Genomic DNA, 12,139 nt, shown 5'->3' with positions numbered 1-12,139 from the left:
TGTCTCTACAAGGTGTGCTCAAAATCAGAACGAAGCCAGGCATGGTGGTGCAGGCCTGTAACCCCGGCACTCGGGAGGTGAGGCAGGAGGATCGCTGAGTTTGAGGCCAGCCTGAAGCTCACTGAGACCGCCTCAAAAACTAAAACCAAAACCAAACAAGACACCAGCAAGGACTGCTGCTGAACACCACACAAGGGAGCGGGAGGCTCGTAAGAATGGCAGTGCACCCTCACCTGCCTCACCCCCCAGCTCCACCTGCTGCGGCTCTGGCTCTTCCCAAGTCAAAGTGACCTGGAAAGGACAAGGCAGCCGTGACAGTCACTGCAGACAGAACAGGGGGCTCCAGAGCTGCGGAGAGTGCCACGGACACGGAAGAGTGAAGTCACAGGGCGGGTTCTGAGGGGGTTCCTGACAGGGTATCTCTTACAATAATACACTTTTTCACAAAAATTTAATGTTCTCAGTATTTCTTGATCACACCACAGCTGGCAAAAGGTCGTCACTTGATGACCCCCCACAGCCCCGGTGGGAGACCTGGTGGCCCGGCCGTCGGTGGGTTTACCTCTGGACAGCGGCTTCCTCCCAACCCTCCTCACCCCGTGCCTGCTCTGTGAGGTCCCCTCTCTTAAGCGGGCAGAGCCCAGCTCCGGTGAAGCTGGGGGAGCAGCCGCACCCTGCAGCAGACGAGGACACAGCTGGGCCGGCCTCCCTGCCAGGCTCTGTGAGCAGCGGCCAGGGGAGGGGGTCTGGGGACACTCGGTCCAATGAACACTTGAGCCAGGAAGGAAACGCCAGCGCCCACATGCTAGATGCAGGCCTTTATTCCGCTCCAGAGCCCGGCCGAGGCCCAGGCGCCCCACGCGCACTCCAGCATCGCCCGGCTAGTGATGGTGCTGCTTGAACTGCAGGCCGCAGTAGCCACAGGTACCCGTCTTTGTTTCTTTGTCCTGAAAAAATCCAAAAGGAAAGACCTCATATTTCCATTTCTCCCTGAAATCCAGTCAGACATCAGGCCCTGAAAAGATGGGGCTCCTGCCAGAACCCCCAGTTGCCTAAAAATCCCATCTGAACAGGGTTCTTGGACTGAACCACGAGCCTGGCGTCCACCTGAGGGCTGGGGCCGGGGCCTCGCAGTCACCCTGAGCACACTGCTGTCCCCACACAGCCACCTCAGGCACACGACTGCACCCCTGCCGGCTGAGCCTCAGGGGACAGCGGCAGTGCAGGCACCCAAGGACACCAGACACGCGGGATGCCAGCCCCCGCTCTGGGCCGCTCCAGCCTACACCTGCTATGCTGACCCTTCCGATGACAACGCCAAGACAGGGAAGAGCAATGGTCAGCGCCACGAAGACAAAGCCCAGGCCGGAGCCCCCGGGCCGGGAAGCCACCTCGCCCGGCAAGGCAGAGCCCTCCCCTGTCCAGCACAGGCCGCACGCGCACTGCAGCTCTCTCCGTTTTCCTCCCTTTCTCCTTTCTTCTCTGTGGCACTGGGCACGGAGCCAGGGCCTTCCACGACAGGCCACTGAGCCGGCAGAAGTCACCGCTCGTCTTCCGCCCTGGTCTCTGTCCTCTCCCCTGCGTCCTGTGTGCGATGCGAGACTACACGGTGAGGGCTACATGACTGTGCCCCTCTCAAGGTCACAGGCCCCTCTCAAGGTCACAGGTCTCCCCCACGGGCCTGCATTCAGTGCCAACGAGGCCACCAGGCTGCGTCCCAACCAGGATGACCAGTGTCCTCAGAAGAGACCAGGACACCCACCGGTCAGCCCGGTGAGGACACGGTTGGAGGCCTCCAGCTCCAGGGCCAAGGAGGAGGGCCCGGGACCCCAAGGCTGTGGCCTGACACAGGCCAGCAGGTTAGACAGGGACTAGCGAGGACAGGCCGGAGGAGGCTGCTGAGAAGGGGAAGGCAGAAGCAGAGCCGAGCACACCCAACCCTCGCCCCTGTGTCTGTGGTGGCTGCCCGGGCGCGCCACGGGCCACAGGAGCCGCGGAGGGCACAGGGGAGTAGGCAGTGATGGCGAGATCGGCTCCGTACCAGGTTTATGTACACCTTGGGGTGGCCCAGGGCACCGCCACCGCCATCGCAGGCAATCACCCGCTGGTCCACCTCGCTCACAGGCTGCTCTGCTATCAGATCGATGGCAAAGTTTTCATTCACCTAGAACAAGAAAAGGCAAACTTACACAGACAAGTGCAAAATCCCCAGCATTACACACAGGTTAGCTCCGGCAGGGGGCCCGCCCAATACACACCCATCAGCACATGACCTTATGATCACTACTGCCCTCCTCCCAGAATGCAGTCCTCCGAGTCAGGGGTCTGACACACCCTCCTCCATGCTCACAGGAGCCGGGCAGAAGACCTCACCCTGTCCCCTTCCTGGTGACTGTCAGGACTCCTCCTGGCCCATCTCTGCCCCCCCACACACGCGCGCGTGCACACACACGCACATCCACACCCAGCAGGCTCCACACAGGATGGGCCTGACTGCAAGGCGGAACTCAGGGACAGAGCCCAGCGTCTTCTCTGACCCACAGACGCTCCCCTGGGGCCACGCACTTTCAGTCTGCAGCACCCAGGCAGGCGTCTTCCTCTCAGGCCTCACGAGTGAGGGGACATCCTGTCCCCTGCCGGGACACGCACACCACCCCCATGTCCCTGCACCAACACCAAACCAGCCCACCTGAGAGCATGCCCAGCATACCAGGAACAGATGCCATCCTGAGGAAAGGACAGGAGGGAGCGAGGAGGCAGCCAGGCCTGACTCAAGCTTCAGGGGCCTCCCATGCCAGCCAGCGTGTGGGGCTCGGCCGGACCCCGAGTCCAACCACACCAACAGGGCCCGGCTGAGGCTCCTGAGCCCCGCCAGCCAGCTAAGGGACTGTGCAAGGGCTCGGGTGTGACCGTGTCACTGGTGCCACGTTGGCACTCTTAAAGGTGTCCACTGGCACAGCATTAGACCTGAGAAAAGGGCGATGTCGGCATCGGACATCTGCCCCGCGTGGCCTGGGGCCGGGGATGGACGCAGGGGGAGCCAGGCTGAGCACAGCCCGAGCCCACACCCCCACCCTGGAAGAGGAAACCGCAGACTCCTGTTCCACAGCTACTTCATCTGATGGGCAGGCAGCTTCTGCCAGGGGTGCCCTGACCCCAGCGCCTCAGTCAGAGCCACCACTCTGACGTCTGACAGCCAAGGTGGGTGCCGAGGCCCCGTCTGCATCTGTGGCAGGGAGAGAGTGCCGGGTGGAGCGGCTTCCTCCTGCAGGGTCCTAACCCTGGACACGCCCCGCCCCATGCGCCCTCCTGGGCATGCAGGCAGCCAGCCCTCTCCGACCCATGCTGACCTCGGCAGGCGAGGTCTGCCAGCCCAGCTCCGGGGAGCACCTCCCCGGCACACACACCATCCCTCACGTCCTCCTGACCAAGTGGACGGAGGCTCCAGGACCGCCACACGGAGGGACATGCGGTGGGTGGGGCACAGGCCAGAGTCGCTAGGAGCCTGGCTCAGGAGGGGCCTGGCCGTCTGCTCGGGGTCATGGACACTGCCCAGAAGCCCTACGGCTGCGGCAGGGGGCTGGGCTGAGTGGTTTCCCCTGAGCGGCTCGCCTCACGGCTTTCTCTCAGGTGGCAAGTGGGGAGCAGATGCAGCCACAGCACCCGGGGCTGCCGCCCAAGCGTAGGCTCCAAGGCACACACTAGTCGCACCCTTGAGGCCGCACATTTCCAGGGAGCCTGACAGTCACTTGCACCGCATGTGCTGCCCTCCCTGCAAGAGATGGGGGGCACCCACACACCTCATGCTGCCTCCAGCCCCCTTCAGTCCTCCTGAGAGCTACAGCTGCCCCACACCTACCGCGGGGCAGGACAGCGTGCAGCTCACCTGTGCACCCGGCCGGCACCCACACAAATGAAGCCCTGCCTGTGGAAAACGGCGTTCAGCAAAATGACAATGGGTCACAAAGGTCGCACTAACAATTCCCAGGCCCCATCAGTCGGAGGGACCAGCGTCTCCAGACAAAGGGCACAAGGCTGACTCTCCATGCTACACTCCAGTCGTTGCAGGCAGCTCCTCAGAGACCCAGACCTCCAACTCCTGCTGGATGAGCCCGCAGGAAGAGGGGAACAAGCAGCAGAACACCCAGCCACGAGATCCGCCCGAGCCACAGCACTCGGTGCCACGCCTCCCAGCGCCGCCCTACTTCTGCCTCGGGAAGGGGCAGAACAGCACTGTGGATGCAGGAGGAATCAACAGAGAAATCACCCTGAGTCCTGCACATCCTAAACATCCAACCTGTCCTGTAACTGTCGCTAGCGTGCAGGCACAAAACCACGGTTCCATTTACCTCTCGACAATCAACTGCTCTGGCATGAAGTCACTCAGGCTTGAATTCACTGTCCATGTAGCCCGCTTTTATTTCTTTACCTCATGTTGTGGGGAGTGACCCCTCCTGTAATAAGCCTACTCCTTCACACGAAACTGAGGTGAAGCCTAGTGAAGATAAAGTACGTGATTCTATGAAACAGTATCAAGACCAACGCAAAAAGAAAGTTACTGCGATCAATGTCAATGATCTGTGAAATACTGATTACACTAAAGGAAGTCTTCAAGTTTTAAATTGTTAAAAGCACCAGATCTCTTTAACATGAACAATGTTATGATTTGTGTCTGGATGTCCTCTCAAAGCCTCAAGCAGTCATGGGGCAGGATTCTGGAGTTTTTGATTGATCCATGGTCCAGCACTGGGATTATGAGTATGAGAGCTACACCTGGCCTGAGGCGGGTAGTTTGCATACCATGTAAGGGAGGAAGGGAGGCTTCTCTTCCTGCCTGCTATTCCCTTTTGCTCTTGTTGCTTTTGCTGTCTTCCACTGCCATGAACTGTTGCTCTCTGCCATGTGCCCCTCTGCCTTGGAGCCAGCCAAGTATGGATTAAAACCTCCACAAACTGTGAGCTAAATAAACCTTTCCTTCTTTCATTTTGGGCACTGGGTATTTTGTCTCAGCAACGACACAAAAGTAACCAAGACAAACACCAGTGACCACACTTGGCAGCCTGTATGTCCCACAGACGACAGACTGAGTGTGGTATTTACATACCAGGGAGCACTACTCCGCCATAAACAAGGGTAAACTTGAGTGGTTTGTAAGAAACCAGCTACACCTTGAGACCACGATGGTAAGTGAACAGATCACAAGCCCAAGCTTGAATATCACATACTTTCCCTTATACAGGAAACCCGAGCTACAAATAAAGAGCAAAATAGAAGGTAACAGGAAACAGAACTGCAGCTTTCTCAGATGGGAAGGGGGTCAAGAGACGGAGGTGGGGGCAGGGAACGGGGAAGAGAAAGACCTGCTCTGCCAGGCACCAACTCCACAGGAGGAGCATGACACTGCCGAGAGCACGTGCTAGTGAACAATCACACTTCACTTACAGACACACGTCTATGCTCACACACAAGTTTCAGATCACAGGAACAACTGAAGTTTTCGTCCAAACTCATTTGAAAGCTAAGCAACAGCAGAAAATGCTCGAGTGACCAAGCCATCTGCGGCATCTGGGGCTGCCAGTAGGCGGGGCTCGGCAGAGAGGCAGCATGGTAGGCAGGGAGGACCCACTCTCCAGGCCCTGCAGTCCTCCACACACAGACAGCGAGGGAAGACTTGCTCCCACTCCTGCTAAGGCGAGCCAAGGCCTGTGTCACGGCCCCTGGGTCACCAACCAGAAGGCAGGGCATGTGGGCGAGGGCCCCTCGGCCAGTCTTCCCCGCATGCCCACACCCAGCGGCCATCTCCAGCCAGAGCTCAGCACCCCACACGGCCCCTGCTTGCCACTCCTCGGTGTCCACCTTGCCCTGCTCTGGTCCTGGGTAGTGACTGCTCCCTCCGCAGCACACCAGGGTCACCCCTGTGGGCTTCTACAGCCACACCTGTGCATGCCTCAGAGCCCACATGACCTGCTGGTGAGCTAGCAAGAGCGGCCCACATGGGGTAAAGATGCCTGTCCTCTCCTCCAGCCTCCTCCTGTCTCAGTCTCCCTAGGAGTTGGGGCTGCAGGTGCAACCCACTGCAACTACCTCCCCAATTTTTAAACTGTGGCGAAATACACACAAAAAGTTAGCATGTAATACTTCTAAGTGCACGAACCAATGACATTTAGTACAGTCACCGTGTTGTGCAAACATCACCACCATTTACCTCCAGAATTTCCGAACTGTACCCTACTCCAGACAGATGTCCCCCACCCAGCTCCGCACTCTCCGCTCCACTGTCTGTGAGCACGCAGCCTCTGGGACAGCACTCAGGGAGGTCACAGCACCCACTGTACACCCCTGAGCACAGTGTCCCCCGCGCGGCCTCAGAATTCCCTTCCCTGCTGCGGCTCAGCAGCGTCGTATTGTGGGAGCACCTCACTCTGCTCATCTGCACCCCTAAAACTGGTGGTAGCTTCACCTCCACGTTGCTACCAAAGAACAGAAAGGCAGTGAGGTCCCAGGGTCACACAGGTTCACCAGGCCGGCCCCTGTGAGTGGTCACAGACGACAGACTCCAGCCTGCTCATCTTCAAGAGCTCAAGATGAAGCCTGCCCTTAGGGCCAGTGGGCACGGCACCCCAGCACTGGCCCGCTCCACGCACCAGCACCCAAGCACTGCGCGCAGTTCAGCACAGAGGCTCTGCCGGGCTTAGAAAGCAGTGTGGAAGCTGGGACCCACCACACAAGCCAGGGCACCCAACTGGGGAGCAAACACCCCCAAGGACAGTGGCAGCCCCCCACCAGAGTTGTGGGCACACTTCCAATCCCACTGCATCAGCACTGAAGGGCAGAAGCGCCTGTTGCCGGCAGCAGAGGAATGGGGCAGGGTGTCACTTCCAAGCAGGGCAGCCGACACTCGGGGTGGCCCAGGCCCACCCTGGCCGACTTCTGGTTCCACCCTTGTTGGGGGGCATCCTCCAGCACAGCAGCAGTCCCCTCCCAGGACCACCACTGTGTCCAGTCAGGACTGGCAGGGACTGTGCAGGGAAGCTGCCTGGGCTCCTGCAGTGCCACCTCGACACCGGGGTCCTGTTCCCCGCTGGGGCCCTCGGGTGAGGTTCCCGTTCCGCTGAACAGATTCAAGGTGGCCGGGGGTGGCGCAGGGAGGATGAACAGGCAGAGCTCTGGTGTGCAGCAGCGAGTGCCTCTGGGTGCCAAGGCAACAGAGGGTACCAGACGGGCTGCATCTGCCCAGGGTGCACGAATCCTTCGCGGTCTGCAGGGATGAGGTTCCCGCCACGCCCACAGTACGCTTTCATCGAGGAGGTTCTGTGGGAATGCTGCACTTTCTTCACAGCTTTTCTGCAAACCTAAAAATGCCTTAAAAATAATCTCTTAGGGGCTGGGGGTAAGCCTAGCGGTAAAGCATTTGCCTGGCATGAGCAAGGCCCTGGGTTGGGTCCCCCGCACAATCCCCCACAAAAACAATTTTTAAGCAATTTTTAAATTAAAAATACAATTAAAGAGTACCTTCTTTTGAAAGAAGTAAAGCCTGAGCAGGACGCCACCTCCCAGGCAAGATGCTGCATACCTGGAGGGCATAAGGTGCGCCCTCCTTCACCAGACTGCAGCAGACAGGGGTGCCGGGACACTGGCGGGGCCAGCTGCATCCACCAGGGCCAGGTGGGCTCTGTCCTGTGGTTCATCCACTCACCTTGCTGTTCCCATAGCTGCCTTTGCCTGCTCATCTGTAAGGGCTCTGAATTACCCTTTGCTTTGCCCACCGGGAACTACACACAGAATTTACAGCACAGGCATTTGTGACAGGCACTGTGCACCCTTGCTGAGCCACTACCAGTGCTGAGAAACAAAGCCAGGGTCAGGGCAGGCTACAGGGCCCACCTGCTTCCCGACTACTCAGCCCACGGCCTGCCTGCACAGCACAACATCCACCAAGCGAGGAGCACTAGCCTCAGAACAACCACCTGTCAGTGCCAAGACACCCGGCACCTATACTGAGACAACACCTTCCTCCATGACGCCCCTGCCAGAGGCAAAACACAAGCCTGCTCCCCTCTCCACACCACAGCACCAACTTCCAAACGTCACGTTCCCACACCTAGCTGGAAAGCCTCACTGTCCTGCCTGCGTGAAGAAGAGACGCCCCATTCCCGATGCCATGGCTCCATGGTGCAAAATACAGCACTCGGGACCAGGGAAGCAGCGTGCGAGCAGGAGTGAAACCAGGGACACATTAATGGCTGAGAAGTGAAATAAGAAGGCTTCTGAGGACAGGGAGGAGGTCCAGTCACACTCGGAGCATGCAAGGCGCTCTGCATTATCCCTCAGGATGCCTATAATGACAAATATTACAAGAATTTTTCACATACGAGGAGATTTCAGAGGCACCGACCTGCACTGCGGGTCGCTGTGAAGCCTGGAGGCCTGCAAATACACACAGCTACCGCCCACGTGAGGCGGACTCACCACCCACACCTCCCCAGCACACCTGACAGACATCAGGCACTTCGTACCACTCTTCCTCAGAACCCAGAGCGGCCCCATGCTCCTTCCCAAGCCAGCACTCGAGAAGCAGAGCAAACAGCCCATAGGAAAATACAAACTTCTCTGCCCCTACCCATCAGTCACACAGCAGTCAACTGGCTGAAAGCTGAGAACATGAATTGTATTGGTCAGTGGCCAACATGGGAGCTTCTCCAGAATGCCCTGCAGCTCTGGGATAGAGGCATCATGGGAATACCAGGCAGTGGGAAGAAACAATGCAGCCACGATCAGAGGGAAAGGAGAAGCACCGATTTGGAGACCCCTGAGACAGGAAGAGTGATTTAAGGTGAACAAGAAAGATGAAAACCGCTCAGGGAAGCTTGAGCCGGAACCAACAGCAGGGAGAATCAGGCTGGGGATGTGGGTTGGAGGGAGTCAGACAGCAAACAGGCTTATCTCAGCAGAAGAGTCCACACTCAGTGTCCCTTCTCCAGCAGCACTGGAGACTGGGTGTGGAAACTGGCCCATCTTCCCGTGCAACATGTGGAGGAATCAGACCCACTCAGAGAGGTCAATTCAGCTTGCAGTGTCCCTGTGAGAACACAGCCTAACTTACCCAGTGAAAACTGGGGAAAGCACACCCCAAGGGTTGATTAAAAGAATACTCTGAGACACAGAAATGAAAAAAAGATCATTCTCATGTATAAATGGTTCTAGGATGCTATGGCTATAGACACTAAGTTAAATACTTTGGAGAGAAAAAATAAACACTATTAATATTCAGAATTCAAGCTCCTCTAGGGTGCTTGCGATATGGGGAGGATTTAAGTCTTATATATTAATTTTTATTTCTCGTTGGTGACAGAGGTTGAACACCCTGTCCCAAAGCTTGGGACTAGAAGTGTTTCAGATTTTGAAATATTTGTATATACATAACAAGATATCTCGGGGATGAAATGGGTCTAAACACAAAATTCATTAGTGTTTCTTTACATCTTACACACAGCCTCAAAATAACTACATAAAATATTTTAGTATGTTCTGACTGAGACCCATCTCATGAGGCCAAGTGTGGAATTCACCACTTGTAGCACCATATGCATGTGCAGGAAGTTTTGGATTTTGGAGATTTTAGGTATTTGGATTGGGGATGCTCAACCTGTGTAAGTTTTATGAATGTTTACCACTCTTTCACTGGCTCTTTTACTCACCTCTTTCTGACGACCTACAAACCGAATTTTCCTGTAGTCTTTATCGTCATAAGCCTGAAAGAAAAAAGACCATCTGTGACTTTGCCTAATTCTGAAAGTTGTCACTTAGCATCAAGCTAAGTATTACAGAAAAGTGTTTTTCTTGGCATTTTAGGCCATTGACAATGAGCCAGTAAAAAAGAAGACAAAATCTACTTGTGCATGCAATCGCATCTGTCAGCGAGACTCCCCGTAAGGTTGATACGAAAGGCGGGCAGCAAGCCTGAGTGACCCAGGAAGGTCGAGCCCAGGGCAGGTCCTGACAGAGGAAGAACGCCCAACCTCCTTTCACATAAGCCCTCACAGCTTTATTTCCCCCCTTAAAGGTACTGGGGGACATTCTAGTCCACTCTTTTCCATCTGTCCGCTCACCATGATAGCTGGGAGCTGCTGGGAGCTCAGGAGACCCTCAAGTCATTAGACTTTAGGATTTAATACGGCACAATCATCGAAGACTCTGACCCAAAAGTCTGGGGGCTAGACTCCGCGCGGACGGCTCTCTGCAGCGGCCCCCGCAGCCCGCGGGGAATCACTGGACGGTCAGCCGTCGCCCGCACTTGCGCGTGTGGGACCCCGAGCGGGAGTACGCGAGGGACAGCTGCGCAGGCCCAACTCGCAGCCCCGCCGGTGCTATCCCGGCGCCCACTCTCCGAGAGCCCTGGCCACTGTCCAGTCCCGGGCCTGAGCCACGGGCGTCGGGTACCGCAGTTACCTGGCCGGTATGCGTGATCTTCTCCCCAGTGGGCGATATCCGCACCCCGAAGGTCCGCACCGCCTGGGGCAAAACTAGCAGCCGGCGGAAGGTCACTAGCGCCGCCATCTTGCCGGTGACCCCTGACCTGGCGGGCGTCACTCTGAGCGCCGACGCACGCGCATGGCGTCAGGCGGGGACCTGCTCCCGAGACTTATTTCGCCCTGAGGAGGAGCGAAGGTTGAGCATGCGCTCTGCGGTCTCCCCGGCAGGTGCAGCCTCTGGTTGGGACTCCACCTAAGAGCCAATAAGAGTGCGCAGCCTTCAGCACTTAGTAGCTCCCTGGCCCTTCCTGTTTGGGGGACAAGGCAAGGGAAGTTGAAAAGTGAAGATGCGTTATATTCTCATGGCAGTGGATAATCCTGAGAAGTTTAAATATCAAATGTTTTTACTGGGTGAAGAAATCGATTTTTAGAAGAAACCAGAAACGTGTTCCTGTAGCAGATATTCAGCATTCGGGATTTCTGCAACAGAGCCCCAATAAAGCGACCAGTCAACTACAGTTTATTTTCACCCAGCCAGCAAACACACCTGGAGAAAGGCTCGCTTTACTTGGAGCCGACCAGGGTACACGTTCCAGCCGCAAACCCGGCCGCCTCTCCCCGGCCTCGGCCCTGCGCTGTGATGGCGGTGTGGGAACGGTTCACAGAGCCTTGCGGGGCGACAGTCACACGGGGCCCGCCACGGAGGGAAGAGGCGGCCCGCGCGGCCCCCGGGCTCTGCAGGGCGGGCGCGGCGCTGGCGCCCAGGCTCAGACACGTGCGTGGAGGACGCCCGGAGGGGATGGGCCCGCTGGCGTCCTCTTCTCTCCGCAGCCCGAGCCTGGGAACCAGGCGACCCCGGGAACAAAGGCTCAGCGACGGCCGGCAGGCCTGGGAGGTGGCGGAGCACACACTTGAAAGCCTCCCGGAAGGGAAAGGCGTCTCAGGGCTGCGGCGGTGGGAGACATAGCTCCAGGGCTCTGCGCCCGCCGACCTCTTACTAAATGGTGGCGTGGGCGCGGTGCAGCCCCGCAACGCAGAGCCTGGGCGGCGGCCTAGCGGCGTCCACTGCCCGGCTCGTTCCCTTTCTCTGCACGTCTGGAGCTCTTCTTCTCGTGGGAGAAAGGCAGTGGAGCTGTGACCAGAGAGGGCCGCTGGCGGGTATTTCCAGGAGCCCTCGAGTCTGCCAGGGTGGCACGTGGAAAAGTGGACTTTGCACTTTTTGTTTAGACGTCGGTGTTTGTCAGTTTTTGTTATGTCTAATTGGCTGCAATTTCTTTCTCATTCTGGATACGCTTTTTTTTTGGATATGCATTTTCGATCCTATTTGCGCATTCTTTCCTTGGTAGGGCAGGAACCCAAGCTGGGCGTGTTGGGGGCGTGGTACTCCAAGCGCGCATGCGCCTCGGTCTCTGCGCCCTCCTCGCCCCGCCATTCTTCTTCCTGGCAGCGGCGTCCTCGTCGCCCACTGCGCAGACGCAGGCGCCCTTGTTCGCGAAGGCGCAGGCGCCGACAGCATGGCGTGGTCGGGCGTCCTCTTTTCAGGTCGGAGTTCGCGTGTCCGGAGGACCGCGGTGGTGGGGGCCGGCTGGGCGGGCGGGGCCCCGGAGCGGGTGGGGGTCCCAGGCTCGGCGACCTGAGCGCGGCCCTCGGGAGCTGGGCCGGGCAGG

The 12,139-nt window shown here is 57.8% G+C and overlaps 2 protein-coding genes across 2 annotated transcripts; both read right to left on the bottom strand.

Annotated features, from left to right (window-relative positions):
• Positions 1-434: 434 nt before the first annotated feature.
• Ndufs6 (NADH dehydrogenase (ubiquinone) Fe-S protein 6, 13kDa (NADH-coenzyme Q reductase)) lies at positions 435-10,605 on the bottom strand. The gene is made up of 4 exons (XM_005407059.2): positions 10,450-10,605; positions 9,699-9,752; positions 2,042-2,164; positions 435-947 (listed from the first exon to the last, which is right to left on the bottom strand). The coding sequence occupies exons 1-4, from the start codon at positions 10,555-10,557 to the stop codon at positions 882-884; spliced, it is 351 nt and encodes a 116-aa protein (XP_005407116.1). The 5' UTR covers positions 10,558-10,605; the 3' UTR covers positions 435-881.
• A 45-nt stretch (positions 10,606-10,650) lies between these two features.
• LOC102021261 lies at positions 10,651-11,988 on the bottom strand. The gene is made up of 3 exons (XM_013505867.1): positions 11,939-11,988; positions 11,020-11,745; positions 10,651-10,725 (listed from the first exon to the last, which is right to left on the bottom strand). Exons 1-2 carry the CDS (start codon positions 11,986-11,988, stop codon positions 11,037-11,039), a joined length of 759 nt encoding a protein of 252 aa, XP_013361321.1. The 3' UTR covers positions 10,651-10,725; positions 11,020-11,036.
• Positions 11,989-12,139: the final 151 nt, after the last annotated feature.

The sequence above is a fragment of the Chinchilla lanigera genome, unplaced genomic scaffold, assembly GCF_000276665.1.
Source record: "Chinchilla lanigera isolate Chin_1 unplaced genomic scaffold, ChiLan1.0 scaffold00103, whole genome shotgun sequence".
Classification (NCBI taxonomy): domain Eukaryota; kingdom Metazoa; phylum Chordata; class Mammalia; order Rodentia; family Chinchillidae; genus Chinchilla; species Chinchilla lanigera.
This window is presented reverse-complemented; position numbering and strand designations above follow the sequence as displayed.

Coding starts and splice junctions, on each gene's coding strand:
- Ndufs6 (XM_005407059.2), bottom strand. CDS start 10,557: ATGGCGGCGCTAGTGACCTTCCGCCGGCTGCTAGTTTTGCCCCAGGCG. Junction 9,753..10,449: donor AGATCACGCATACCGGCCAG/GTAACTGCGGTA, acceptor TTTTTCTTTCAG/GCTTATGACGATAAAGACTA. Junction 948..2,041: donor CCAAGGTGTACATAAACCTG/GTACGGAGCCGA, acceptor GGATTTTTTCAG/GACAAAGAAACAAAGACGGG.
- LOC102021261 (XM_013505867.1), bottom strand. CDS start 11,988: ATGCTGTCGGCGCCTGCGCCTTCGCGAACAAGGGCGCCTGCGTCTGCG. Junction 11,746..11,938: donor AGGGCGCCTGCGTCTGCGCA/GTGGGCGACGAG, acceptor AGAATGAGAAAG/AAATTGCAGCCAATTAGACA.